The 14184-nt window shown below is 48.7% G+C and overlaps 1 protein-coding gene across 5 annotated transcripts in view; it reads left to right on the top strand.

Moving 5' to 3' along the window:
- The window catches only part of DOP1B (DOP1 leucine zipper like protein B), a 104284-nt gene that overhangs the window by 76162 nt on the left and 13938 nt on the right, over positions 1 to 14184 (top strand). For 4 of the 5 annotated variants that reach the window (XR_009262328.1, XM_058731947.1, XM_058731949.1 and 1 more), the window contains 10 exons: positions 623 to 757; positions 5328 to 5383; positions 6673 to 6777; positions 6874 to 6940; positions 8764 to 8908; positions 11375 to 11460; positions 11677 to 11786; positions 11890 to 12036; positions 13035 to 13096; positions 13609 to 13737. Coding sequence is in view for 4 of the 5 variants with exons in the window: in XM_058731947.1 (XP_058587930.1) it covers positions 623 to 757; positions 5328 to 5383; positions 6673 to 6777; positions 6874 to 6940; positions 8764 to 8908; positions 11375 to 11460; positions 11677 to 11786; positions 11890 to 12036; positions 13035 to 13096; positions 13609 to 13737 (1042 nt within the window). In the remaining variant the exon portion in view is untranslated. The remainder of the gene's footprint in view (positions 1 to 622; positions 758 to 5327; positions 5384 to 6672; positions 6778 to 6873; positions 6941 to 8763; positions 8909 to 11374; positions 11461 to 11676; positions 11787 to 11889; positions 12037 to 13034; positions 13097 to 13608; positions 13738 to 14184) is intronic. The other variant, XM_058731948.1, reaches the window with a different exon arrangement.

Genomic DNA, 14184 nt, shown 5'->3' on the forward strand with positions numbered 1-14184 from the left:
TGAGGGGTGCCTGGCCGGCTCAGTTGGTAGAGCATGCAACTTTTGATCTTGGGGTTGTGAGTTCAGGCCCCATGATGGGTGTAGAGATTACTTTAAAAAACAAATCCTTTCTGGGGCACCTGGGTGGCTCAGTCAGTTAGGTGTCCAACTTCGGCTCAGGTCATGATCTCATGGCTCATGAGTTCAAGCCCCGTGTCGGGCTCTGTGCTGACAGCTCAGAGCCTGGAGCCTGCTTCAGAGTCTGTCTCCCTCTCTCTCTCTCTGCCCCTTTCCCACTCACACTCTGTCTGTTTCCTCTCAAAAATAAATAAATGTTGAAAAAAATTGTTTTTGATAAATAAATGCTTTCTGAGCTTGAACGTACCAGTGTCACTGCCCCATCATCAACTGCACCTGTTATTCCTAATGTATGTCAGATGCTAATTCTGTCACAGTGATTAAATGCTTAGCTCACTCTTTGTCCCCACCAAGAGAGTCCTTTACCCGGTTTTTGTTTAAATATTTATTTAAAATATCAAAGTTCTTTCTCTGGGGGCAGCTCTTATAGAAGACTTTCTGTGCATTGTTCTTATGTTTGTTTTCTCTCTGTGAGCCTTAAGGGAACTATTTTTTTCCTTGGCAGATTGTCCCGGCGGCAAGCACATCCCAGCTGACCCTTGTCGACTTGATTTGTGCGCTCAGCACCCTGCAGACAGACACGGTGCTTCACCTGGCAAAGGAGGTGGTGAAGAGGCCGCCGCAAATCCGAGGGGACGAGGTCAGGAGCCTGGGGATCTTCCAGATGAATGCGTGGCGCCCTCCTGTCTCTGTGTCTTATAAATTGTGTTTGGAAGGGAAGCAGAAGTCTCAGGAGCAGCTAGGATTCCCTGGGGGGTGGCATGGAGGTATTTTGCTGGGCTTGGAGGAGGCCACGTGAAGTGTGCCCAAAGGGCTTTGGTGCACCTGTTTGAAGGTGGGAACCACCGGAGGTCAGCGGCCATCTTTCATCGTTCCCTCCTTGCTGCGGCACGCATTGCCTGGGAGTGGGTTCTTACCAAGTGCCTGCAGTATGCCAAGTTGAACAAAACCTTTAGAAAGAGGAAATGACACTTGCCTCAAGGAACTAGCAGCCTAAGAGGCATCAAAGAGAAGCAAAGCCAGACACTAGTTGAAGGTGGTAAAGGCCAACTTATATTCCGTAGCTACTGTGTTAGGGGAGAGAGCGGACCTCAGTTCTGATTTGTGCAGAGGTAACAGAGTACTTTGAGAAATGGAGGAGTAGGAAACGTGAAGGAGCAGGGGCTCCAGCAAAGCCAGGGAAGTAGAAAATTACAAAAAGTGGGGAAGGGGATTGGTCATTGTGAGTAGGGTGTTGGGTTTGCTGACCGGTGCTCATGGAAGGTAGGCTCCTATCCTCCCGGAGACTGGGAGACAAGGGCCCTGTCTTTCCCAATGATGGTACTCCAGAGGACGGCTCCCAGCTCCTTGAGAAAGACAGTCTTGTTGTAAGAAATGTATGTGCATCTCAAAGGACAGAGGAAGGATTTATAACTACACTTTCCTTAATAAATGCTCTGAGAAGGAAGGTCAGGAGCCTGTTGGGTGCCGACTGAGCACATGGTCGATTGCTTTGGCAGCCTTGAACTCTCTTGGGCAGGCATTTTAAGGGGGCTGGGGTCATCACCTGAGGGACACCACCTTGAGCTGCTAGAAACCCTGGTGGTGTTTGTTCAGGTTAGCGTGGGGGATGGACGGGATCATTTCTGCTGAAAGTCAGTCCTCGTGGGCCAAAGTGGAGGCCTGGTGGAGAAGAGAGCTCTGACCAGAATTCAAACTTTGGTAATTTTTACATAAAAGAAAAAAAAATGGGTCACAGGACAGGACTCATGTGAGGCATTCTGAGAAGGAAGAGATTTCATCTGGCTGCAGCAGAAGCCGTGGTGTGTAGAGAGCTAGGATGGGACCATGAGGCTCCTATGGTTTTGCAGGCCGTTTCTGCATAGCGGGTGTGGAGTCCTCGCTGCCGAAGGCCTCGTGCAGTCACATACAGTGGTTTTGAAACAAAACCACTTGGGGTTTTTTTGTTTTTGTTTTTTTTTTTTTGGGTAAGATTTTATTTTTAAGTAAACTCTACATCCAACATGGGGCTTGAACTCCCAACCCCAAGAACAGGAGTCACACGCTCCATTGACCGAGCCAGCCAGGCTTCCCAGAGGTTTTTGTTTTTACCAAAGCGGGGAGCCTCACTGAAAGTGTAGGAGCTGTTTTTGTTCTTAATTCATTAATTTGATAGAAAGCAGGCATTTATTTCAGCCTTGAAATAATTGCATTCTATGAAGTGATTTAAAATTGTTAGGAAAAGTATAAGAATAATTACCTAAATGGAAACTAGTGGAACGGTCAAAGTGATTATTTAAAAATGCAGTTTTACTGAAAAAAAAAAAAAATTTTTTTTTGGCAGCTGGGTAGGGCAGTCAGTGAAGCATCCACTTTCGGTTCAGGTCAAGATCTCGTGGTCCATGAGTTCAAGCCCTGTGTCAGGCTCTGAGCTGTCAGCCTGCTCCAGATTCTGTGTCTCCCTCTCTCTCTCTCTCTCTCTGCCCCTCCCCCACGCTCACACGCACGTCTGAGCATGCGTGCACGCTCTCGCTTTCCAAAGTAAACGTTAAAAATATATAAAATAAAATAAATAAAATTACAGTTTCACTCAAACAGGTATTTGTTGGGGCGCCTGGGTGGCGCAGTCGGTTAAGCGTCCGACTTCAGCCAGGTCACGATCTCGCGGTCCGTGAGTTCGAGCCCCGCGTCAGGCTCTGGGCTGATGGCTCAGAGCCTGGAGCCTGTTTCCGATTCTGTGTCTCCCTCTCTCTCTGCCCCTCCCCCGTTCATGCTCTGTCTCTCTCTGTCCCAAAAATAAAATAAATAAATAAATAAATAAATAAATAAATAAATAAATAAAACAGGTATTTGTTGTATACCAGTGTTTGTAGTAGCGTTGCTCACGGAAGTGAAAGGGGAGAAGCACCCCAGGTATCCTTCGACGAATGATTACATAAACCAAAGCAGGTGCACCCACGCAACGGGGTATTCCTCAGCCTTAGAAAGGAAGTTAATTCTGACACCTGCTGCAGCACGGATGAACGTTGAGGACATGTCAAGCGAAGCCAGTCACAGAAGGACCAAAGTGAAAGGATTCCACTGATAGGACGTCTCTGGAATATTCAGTTGTGTAGACAGAAAGCAGAGTAGTGTTGCCAGAAGTGGGAGGAGAGAGGACAGGAGTTACTGTTGGACGGGGACAGAGTTTCAGTTTGGGAAGATAAACAAGTCCTGGAGACGGCTGGTGAAGATGGCTGCACAACATTGTGAAGGAACTTAACGCCACGGACCTGGACACGTAGAAATGGTTATAATGAGGGGCGCCTGGGTGGCTCAGTCAGTTGTGTCTGACTTTGGCTCAGGTCATGATCTCACAGCTTGTGGGTTCGAGCCCTGCATCCAGCTCTGTGCTGACAGCTCAGAGCCTGGAGTCTGCTTTGGATTCTGTGTGTGTGTGTGTGTGTGTGTGTGTGTGTGTGTGTGTGTCTCTCTGCCCCTCCCTTGCCCCCTCTCTCTATCTCTCTCTCTCTCTCTCTCTCTCTCTCTCAGAAGCTAAATAAATGGTTTTTAAAAATTAAAAAAAACAGAAATGGTTAAAATGGTAAATTTTATGTACACTTTATTACAATAAAAAAGTTTTATAACAAAGGAATATAGCTTTGAATTTTAAAGTTCTCACCCAGGATGGCAAACAAAAGCTGAACCCTGGAATAAGCACTGTTCTCAGCCATTTGTCACCCTGTATGTGAGAAAACTGGCCAAGAAGGTCTTAGGCCATGTTCATAGCTCTGCTTGTCTTGGAGCACAACTCTGCCTCTGGTCACGTCTTCCTCCAGAAGGGCCCCCCTTGCACGTGGCGCAGGGTAGTGGTCTTCCAGCCAGTGGCACGTGGCACAGGCCTGCGAGGTCCTCCAGCCAGTCAGCTGTGCCCTTCCTTCGTTCCAAAACTGAAGATAACTGTGCTTCGGGGGTAGGGAATCCTCAGTAGTGAAACCGTGTCTGCCCTCAGTCAGCTGTGTTCTAGTTGGGAAAAGAAGACGAGCCAACCTAAACATGAGCGCCACGAGGCCCGGATGATGGAGCTGTTGAAGCCCTTAAGGGATCAGCTGTGAAATGTCATGGGAGACGTCCACGGCGTGTGTTGGACGTCTGCCCCCGGGGCCTCCCTCGAATGCCCGGGAGACTTGTCGTCTTTCGTTCTGGTCCATAAATATTAAAGTAATCAACCCTGAAGAGAGGAGCAGGGTTGGAGAAACTGTCAGATCCTCGGTGACTTTGCATCTATAACTCTGAGCCAGTCTCAGGTGTCAGGAAACTGACCCTCAGCATTACAGCTGCAGAACCAGAGGGAGCTGTCCTCCAGAAGGAGGCTCTGTGATGGCTTTTGTGGACCAGGCAGGCCCTTGTAGTTTTGTTCCTTCATGTGGCTTGAAATTCTACAAATATCTGCAACTCGTGGGCTAGAAATAAACCACGAGGGGGCGCCTGGGTGGCTCTGTCAGTTGAGTGTCGGGTTTGATTTTGGCTCAGGTCATGATCTCCAGGTTTGTGAGATTGAGCCCTGTGTCAGTGTGGAGCTGCTTGTGATCCTCTCTCCCTCTCTCTCTCTTCCTTCCTCACTCATGCGTGTGCCTGCTCTCTCTCAAAATATATAAATAAACATTAAAAAAACCCATTAGATCTCGTCTGGCTGGCTGGTTTTTGACTGTTCAAACAACAAAATTACATTTTATTGATTAGTTAATCAGTTCAACTTCCATAACTTCCACAAATAGCTTTTTATAAGCAAGAAGAGAAAAAAATATGTTTTCAAAACCAGTTTCTAAGTGGCTCCAACCCCTTGGGATGTAGGGAAGTTGTCTGGGCTGAGTTTGAGGGAATTCCTTGAGCTAAGAATTAGAACTTTTTATTGTCTCTTGTCGGTAGTGAGTCGCATGCACTCATGAGGGTCCACTTGGGCCACCAGAGTTTTATTACACCACAGCTTCCCCCAAATACCTGTTACAAGCCTGGAGGGGACTCGCCCTGAAGTCTGGTAAGAAGGGCGGTGATGATTTGGGACCTCACAGTGTGCATGTGTTTTGTCACACTTGGGGGCTGCTTTCACATGTGCTATCCCATCTGAGAGACTCTGGCTAAAATCCTTTGCTTTGTGAGGATATAGACTCTCTTTCGTTTTGTATTCTAATTCTTTTTTTAACCTTATTTCCTAACCAACTTGGAGTAATTGGTTTCACTTTCATTTTCAGAAAGCGCCGCTCGTGGATATCCCTGTGTTGCAGTTTTGCTATGCTTTCATCCAAAGGTAAGGCAACCCTTCACAAACTTTGCTCAATCGCAGTAATCACTGCACAGATGCAGTTGCGCTGATTGTAAACATGACTCCCAATTGCATTTCTTGCCAACTGGAGAGCCTTAGTTCAGAAAGCATCTTGAAGGTGTCCTACCTGGTTTCTTCCCAAGGTGTGAGAATAAATGCCCTGAGGCTCTTCTTTCTTCTCCAGAGATCTAATCGGACTTTGTAAAATCCATGTGCTGTCCCTTGAACACTTCACATTCGGCGTCAAAGTGTTAAAGACTTAGAAAAAGGAGAAGTGATTGTTTTGAGTCCTCGGTGCTTTCCTGTGGTTTCTGCCTGTGAGCTTCGTGTCTGTTTTCAGCCTCTGCTACAGGGGAGGTTGAAGCAGGTTCCCCAGGTGGAAGGGAAGCCTTACCGGACCCACCGTGCGGGGCTGCCTCTGTCGCAGTCACGAAGGCGAAGTGGGGGACATAGCCCCCTTCTCGTGTGGCGGGAATTGCACGGTCAGGCAGTCTGACAACCAGGTCCCAGCTCCTTGGTTAACAAGGCTCTCGGGCCAAGCTTCTTGCAGCTTGCCACCCCCACGGCTACAGGCGGGTAGATCCGAGCGTCATAGTCCCAGGAGTCCCTGGGTCTGGGGTTAAGTTCGAACCCGCTGTCGATACTTCGCCCACAAGCGATTTTCCAGTTCCTTCTTCCAGGGGTTAAAGAGGAGCTGGTCACGTCCGTCCTGGTGGTCACTGCCGTGCTTTGTAATGCTGGCGGGTCTCAGCATTACGGTGGTCTCAGTGACCCATGAGCCATCAGCAGCTGCAGATTTCCATCCTCCTCCTCTTGCAGGGGAGGCACTGCTGAGGTGGCTCAGGACTTGAACCTGGGGCCCTTGGGCTGCGGCCTGTCGCGCTATGTGGCCTCACCATGAAAACTACTGAAGATCAGCTCCTGGCGGGTGACCTTGTGGGCTGATGGCTGCGACACTGGAAAGGCCAGATATTAGAGCTAGACTGGCCCAAGGGGTCAGATAGTCCTCTGGTTCAAGGCCTTTATTTGATACACAGGAAACTGGGAGCATCTGACTTGTCAGCAGCAGGATTTCTGGTTTCCAGACTCCCCAGGTTCTTGCCAGAATACAAAAATGTAGCCCGTGCGTATTTTAATTTGAACAAGAACAAAGAGGTCAGTCAGATAGGCCATATGCCCTCTGCTTTCCAACTGCCTGGACCTAAAATGTGCTTATAATGTATGTTTTGACTTGTTCACCGTCGGGTTATTTTTTCCTGGTTTTTTAAACATAGGCTCCCAGTCACGGCCTTGCAAGAGAACTTTCCTTCGTTGTTGGGCGTGCTAAAGGAATCCGTACAGTTGAATCTAGCTCCGCCTGGATACTTTCTGCTTCTCAGGTACCGTGCCCCAGCAGTCACGTCACCGTGCTTTCCTGCCGGAATACATCTTGTTCCTGCAACATTCTTAGTCTGAAGCTGCTTGTCTCTCAACAGCATGCTGAACGACTTTGTGACGAGAACTCCCAACCTGGAAAGCAAGAAGGACCAAAGAGACCTGCAGGTCTGTGTGTGAAAAGGGTGGCGATGCCACCGTTCCAGGAGTAGTGGCCGCCTTTAGAGGACGTGCTCGTGGATAATCAACACTGGGCAGAATCGGCTCTTAGATCTTTGTCGTCACGTCTCACTTCCCTCGTTACTGTCTTTCGGGGGCTCAAGGGACCCGGGCCGGGGTCTCCTGCTGAAGTTCTTGCGTCCGGCCTGAGCAGTCCGCTAGGGATTGACACGATGCCCCCTCCCCGCCACCGCACACAGATAGAGGTGGAGACGCCTCCTGCACAGCGTTAGGACAGCAACTCCGTACACATGGATTTCTGCCCTTGAAACCATTCTGGCCCCTCCTTGCTGAAGCAGTATTTGCTCACAGGAAGTTTCCAAAAACCTAAGAAAAGTAAAGGTGAAACTCACCCCAGGAGAAGGGAAGCCTTAGAGTAAAATGCCAACTACAAATGGAATGGCGGGGTCAGGAAATCACGATTTTGCAACCATTAGAATCGTTGGTTGAGGGGCTTTTGGAGCCATGGCTTCGAGTTAAACCGGGATGTGTATCAGTTTTACAGCCCTGGGAATGTTACTGCTGACCATTATCCCTGGCTTTTGTGAAAGGTCTCTCCGGTTCCAGTGCTGATCCACTGGAGCACAGTTTAAAGCACAGCCAGGCTTAGTTAGACAACCCAGGGACCCGCGTGGCCTCCACTTGTGGGGAAGAAAGCTGACGCTGCACGACCAGTACTTGGACAGCACTTCCCAGACTAGCCTCTCAAGGCCACCTGCCTCGTGGCCTATTACCTACAGCACGCCCCTGCCTTCTGTCTGTTCTGGCAGTAGCGTTGGCCTCGGGGGTCACGGCAGCTGGTGTGCCTCACCCCTGCTCCCTTTGGTTGCTCCCATCTCATGATGCCCAGCCTCCCTGACACCCCAACTCCTCACCCCTGCTTCGAGGCACACCTACACCTTTTCCCTGCCCACTCGCTGCGTGGGAAGTGGGATACCCTCCGAGCCCTCAGTCTCTTTTCTTGCTCTTTCTTGCCACCGTCAGCCACACCACACCCCTGCCCGGGTTCGCCGAAGGTAGCTCCCTCACGTGTGCCCCTCTTCCCACTGGCAGTGCTCTCGCTCTGTGCCTGACCACCCCAGCCCACCAGTTGGGTTTACGGTCTATGTCAGGATTGTTCCGTTCTCAGACGGCAAGGATGTGCAGCCAGTCTTTGCTGGTGAGACTTGATGGTGCTGGCTTGAGAAAGGGGCTCAGCATTTCTGCCTCCATCCCAGCTACTTGGCCAGATTCTTTACTGATTATACTCCTGATATGAATCGTTCCTCACTTCACCCTCATCGAGTCAACTTAATTCAGTTAATTTTATTTCTGGTTAAATTATCGAAGGATGCCATTCTAGCAAGGACCCATGGCCCCAAAGACACCGGAAACAAATCTGCTAGATGGCAGTGTGCAGCTATAACTTCCTGTTTCTCTGTGGCGTGCCCATGATGGCCAGTATGGTAGCCGTTAGCCCCCTGTGGCTGGTGAGCACTTGAAATGTGGTTGGTCTGAATTGAATGTGCACATCAGATTTCAAAGGTCTAGTGCAAAAAAAGAGTGTGAAATCTCATTAATAATTTCTACATTGATTACGTGTCGATCATGTTTTGGGTATATGAGGTTAGAAATTGTGAACTTGTTTCCTCTGACCCTCTAATATGGTTCCTGGAAAACTTCACGTTACCTGTGTGGTTCATAGTTGTGACCTATGTTACGTTTCTACCAAATGGTGTGGTTTTAGGCATTTCAGCGTCTTTTCCTGAGCTAACTTCCTTTCTTCTTTTCAGGAAGTCACTCAAAAAATCCTAGAAGCTGTAGGGAACATTGCTGGCTCTTCCTTGGAACAAACCAGCTGGCTAAGTAGAAACCTGGAAGTGAAGGCCCAGCCTCAGATCTCTCTAGAAGAATCTGATGCTGAGGAAGATTTGTGTGGTAGGTACACGGGGTCAGAAAATGATACCTGCTGGGGTGCCTGGGTGGCTCAGTCGGCTGAGCGTCCAACTCTTGATTTTGCCTCAGGTCATGATCCAAGGGTCGTGGGATCGAGCCCTGCATCAGGCTCTGTGCTGTGTAGAGCCTGCTTCAGATTCTCTCTCTCTCTCCTTCTTCCCCTCTCCCCCACTCATGCTCTCTCCCTCTCTCTCTCTCTCTCTCTCTCTCTCTCTCTCTCTCAAATTAATTAGTTAATTAAAATTAAAAACTAAAAGGATTTCACAGTGGTGTGGGCAAGAGACAGTGTTGGCTTAGAGGCAAGGGCGATACAAAAAGGTGGACTGATTTAGATGCAGAGTCCACAGAGCTTGCTCATGGGCTGGATGTGGTGGTTAACAAAAAAGGCAATCAAGGATGACTTTGGTTTTTGGCTTACACAATTTATTGAGGTGGAAAAGACTGAAATAACATTCCGGAACAGGAAATTGAGCTTGGTTTTGCAAGTATTAAATTTGAGATGTCAGAGAAAGAGCCAGAAAAGACACTTAGGTGGTCACTGGGATTGGACAAAAACCAAGAGAGCGTAGGGTCACAGAAACATAAGAGTGCTTCCAGAGGAAGGGAGGAATAACACAGTGGAAGACTGCCAAGAAATGGAGGCAAGTCGGACAGAGACCCACTGGGCTCAACAACATGGAAGCCTTTGGGCTGGGAACACCAGAGTAGGTAGAGAAGAGGCTGGGGAGAAAAGGAGGGGGAGGAGAGAGCAGTGACGGCATGAATGCAGAGAACTCCCTGAAGCTCACTTGTCAATAGGACAGTAACCAAGTAGAACCAAAGACCAAAGAATATCTCTTACTTGATTTGTTTTTAAATTGGAGTATGCCAGGGGCGCCTGGGTGGCTCAGTCAGTTGAGTTTCTGACTCTTGATTTCGGCTCAGGTCATGATCTCACGGTTTGTGAGTTCGAGCCCCATGTCAGGCTCTGTGCTGACAGCACGGGTCCTGCTTGGGATTCTCTCCCTCCATCTCTCTCTCTCTCTCTCTCTCTGTCCCTTGGCTTGCTTTCTCTCTCTCTCTTCCAATCTCAAAATAAATAAACATTAAAAAAAATAAAAAATAAAAAATAAATAAATTGGAGTATGCCAATGCATATTTGTGTGGTGACCGAACAGTGCGGCAGAGGTGTGCCTGGGTGGCTCAGTTGGTTAAGCATCCGACTCTTGGTTTCGGCTCAGGTCGTGATCTCACTATTCGTGGGTTCAAGCCCTGTGTCAGGCTCTGCACTGACGATATGGAACCTGCTTGGGATTCTCTCTCTCTCTCTCTCTCTCTCTCTCTCTCTCTCTCTCAGTCTCTCTCTCTCTCTCTCAGTCTCTCTCAAAATAAACAAACTAAAAAAACAGAAAAACAACAGTGCAGCAGAGAAGAAATAAATACCACAGAGAGAAAGGATAGTTAGAAAGCAAAACCCTTGATGGCCATGGGGCCAGGGTTGGTGTCATAAATGGAATTATGGTCTTCCCATAGGAGCTAGGGGCATGTTTATCAACACAGGAGACCAGGCAGAGAACACAGATATATATGTTGTAGATTAAGAACTCATCGTGGCCAAACTGACAGAGTCCTGTTTGTTTCCATTAATTTTCTCCATGAAATATGAATGAGGTTACCAGCTGACAAGGGGAGAGTATTGATAGTTATCGAAGGAGGATCTGAATTTTGTTGGAGAGAAGGGAAGCCAGCATACCACCAAGGTCCATGGGTGGGACTATCTGGTAGCCATCAGGTTCTTTTTGAGGTTCATGGTCATGGGGGAAAGTGAGGTCTGTCTCGTGGTTTGGTTTTCTCCAGAGCACTTACCTACACAGAACTGCATAGGCCGAACTTTGGGTTTCTCCAGGTTTGCATTTTTCCAGGTGAGTGCCTCAGAGGGAGAGAACAGCAAAAGTCGGGATGCTTCCCAGGTAGAAGGCAGACCGTGGGTGCAGGTGGGGAGGCAGAGAAGGGCAGACCTGGAGGAATTGATGAAGGATTTGGTGTCCTGTGCGAGGATCCGGGAAAGATAAGATATAGTCAGAGAAGGAGGCTGGAAGTGGAGAGTTGAGAAATTGATGACATCAAGGGTGTGATGGTGACAGACGACAGAGCTGGTGCAGAGTAAGATTGTCAGAAGAGAGAAGAGGGTCAGGGGCGCAGAGGCCGAGCTGTCAGATGGATCACCTAAGCGGCTGTTGATGCCCCGAGAACGATTCAGAGCAGAGAGCTGGGGAGGAAGACAGTGAGTCGGCACTGACGCCCTTGATCACAGTGCCCAGATGCTTACTGTGGAGTCGAGCATGCTAACGGAGGACATTGCATACTCCACGTGAGAAGAGGGACTCGTCACACGTACATGCGATGCTTTCGAGGCGTGAACGGTGGCCCAGCCTTCGTGACTGAAACACAGCTGCCTCTTTCTGTCAGCAGAGGCCACCGCCACGGCTGCAGCAATGGTGTCCGCGTCCGCCCCGTCGGTATACAGCGTGCAGGCCCTGTCTCTCCTGGCAGATGTAAGTGCGCCCCCTACTGGTCCTCCCTCGCGGGCCCGACGGCCGGCTGCACACTCGGTGCAGGCAGGCCGCCCCTCGCAGGGGAGCTCGGGAGTCGCTCTTGGCCCCAAGCTGCACCCCAGACTTTTCTTGGGAGGTGACGTCCACCCTGAGGACCGACTCTCACTGTCGCTGGCTTCAGCAGGTTTCTGTGTTCTTGTGGTCCTGCTCCGGTAGGTCCTGGCCTCTCTCCTGGACATGGTTTATCGAAGTGACGAGAAGGAGAAGGCAGTGCCGCTCATCTCCCGCTTGCTCTATTATGTGTTTCCGTACCTGCGCAATCACAGGTATCCTCCCATAGGTAGCACACTAGCTTATGGGAAATGCATCAAGTGGCGTTCTTGGCACAGTCTTTGACCTCGACCCTCTTCCCTCCCTGCCCCTGTTCAGTGCCTACAACACCCCCAGCTTCCGAGCCGGCGCTCAGCTGCTGAGCTCCCTGAGTGGCTACGCCTATACCAAGCGAGCCTGGAAAAAAGAAGTCCTGGAGTTATTCTTGGACCCTGCTTTCTTTCAGATGGACACTTGCTGTGCACAGTAAGAAACGCTGCCCTGACCAAAGGGTGCTGCAAATGCTTGGGTGGAAAAAGGGTTTCGGTTTACATAATTAATTCTCATACTTGAAATGGGAGCGGTCAGCATCAGCCCAGATCCCGGGACGTCATTGTCACAAGCTTGCAGGCTAACTGTGTTCATGGAAGAGAGATCAGGCGTTTTAAAAATACAGAGGTGCATTTTTTTTCTCAGGAGAATCTCAATTAAGGGAGCATATTATCCCCAGGACACACAAAACAGGGTTCCCGTGGCCCCTGGTCTGGTACTGCTCCATCTGGGAGTCACACAATATTCCACTGGCACTAAGATGACAGAGCCCACTAGTGACGCCGTGGTGTCCTTATCCCATGTCTCAGCTTACACAGGTTCTCAGAGAGACCGTGCAGCCGGCCAGACACTTTGCTGGCAGAGATCCATTGAGGTACACACACAAGGTGAACTCCCAGTGCCTTTTGCTGGAAGGTCAACAAAAACACTCAGTGCCTCTCCCCCTGGTGTGGCCCAGCATGTCCTCATTAACGGCAGGGATAGAGAGCGGACACTGGTCAGTGGTCCATAAAGCTTGACAGTTTGCCCTGCCTCCCCCCAGAGTCCTGTGGCTTCCATCTTGAGCTCCTGTTACCCCTCCTAGGGGACCCCATTTGAAAACTGGTGGTGTTTATTGCCACTACTCCCCGCTTGTGTCCATCAGCACGAGCGTGTGAACATCGTCCTGTGTGAACAGTCAAGGGCAACTCTTGAAAAAAACCATTCTTTGTTTACCATAAGCTGGGAATTATTCATTCTTTCCCGTGTTATTCGTTGCCTGTGTTTAGTGTGTAAATGAAGAGCTTTTGCTCACCTTTCCCTTGTATAAAAACTATTCATTTCAGTAACTTTTCAGAAAAGTCTTTAATATATCTAAAAGGGGATGTGTTCTTAATGCCTTTAATCAGACTGTCATCCTTGACATATTTAATTTTGCTTTTTTCAATATCCAGTTGGAAGTCCATTATTGACCATCTCCTGACTCACGAGAAAACCATGTTTAAAGATCTAATGAGTAAGTTGTATGTTACGTGCACATAAGTCACTTTTAAAGAACCAATACATCATAATCAGCTTTTATCACGTATTTCAGAACCCCACTAGGATCTTTTCTGGTGCCATCTAAGCTGCAGACCATAATGTAATGTGCATAACATGTCAGGACTAATGAATGAGCCTTCCCAGTTCCAGTCTGTTGACCAGAAGGCCCTGACAACCTTTTTGGCAGCTTCTCAGTGGAGGGATACTTTTTAGAGAGTAAGGATCGGTTCACTCACCATAATTCATTAGGAGTACTTGTCCGTCCTTCATCCTCTCTTCCAACTCCCTGTCATTAATGATCATTAGAGAAATGTTTCTGTTTACAAATAAATATGTGAGTAATAACCACAAGATCATAATTATTTAGTCAAGATCACGACTTTTTCACCAGGAAGGATAGAAATTGCACTAGTGTGAATTTCCTGTCGCTTCCCTCTGACTACGGTTTTCTCACTAAACGGAACTTCCTGACTGTATTTATCATAGACATGCAGAGCAGTTCTTTAAAACTGTTCTCAAGTTTCGAGCAGAAAGCGATGCTGCTCAAGCGTCAGGCTTTTGCTGTCTTCAGTGGAGAACTTGATCAATACCACCTGTACCTTCCTCTGATACAAGGTAAGAAGGCCACCCTCCCTCGCCCTGAGCACACCCCTCTGCCGGATGGCAGACCCCCCGACTGGCTGACTCGGGCCGGCTACCAGAGCGGCCCAGGGCACATTCTGGCAGGATGGTTGAGTGTTGAAATAGGCACTTGGCAGGGGTAATCGTAGAAGAACAATCCAGAAATGTATTGGTGAATCTGAAGCTTTATTTTAAAACTCAATTATTATAATGCTATTAGATTCCACTAGGTAGTCTCTAAAAGTCTGACAGTACTTTCTCGGCACTGTCCCTGCCGGATCCCTCCTGTAGTCAAGATATTGTGAGGTCACAGCACCAACCGAGGCTAGTGAAGGAGCAGGATTTGGGGGAAGTGCCTGACCTTTCCTTAACAGTACTTCATACTCAGTCTGTTCTTTGCTTCAAAAATGAATTATTGCAGCTATTTCTTTTGTTTTATTT

Source organism: Neofelis nebulosa, chromosome 5 (assembly GCF_028018385.1).
Source record: "Neofelis nebulosa isolate mNeoNeb1 chromosome 5, mNeoNeb1.pri, whole genome shotgun sequence".
NCBI classification, from domain to species: domain Eukaryota; kingdom Metazoa; phylum Chordata; class Mammalia; order Carnivora; family Felidae; genus Neofelis; species Neofelis nebulosa.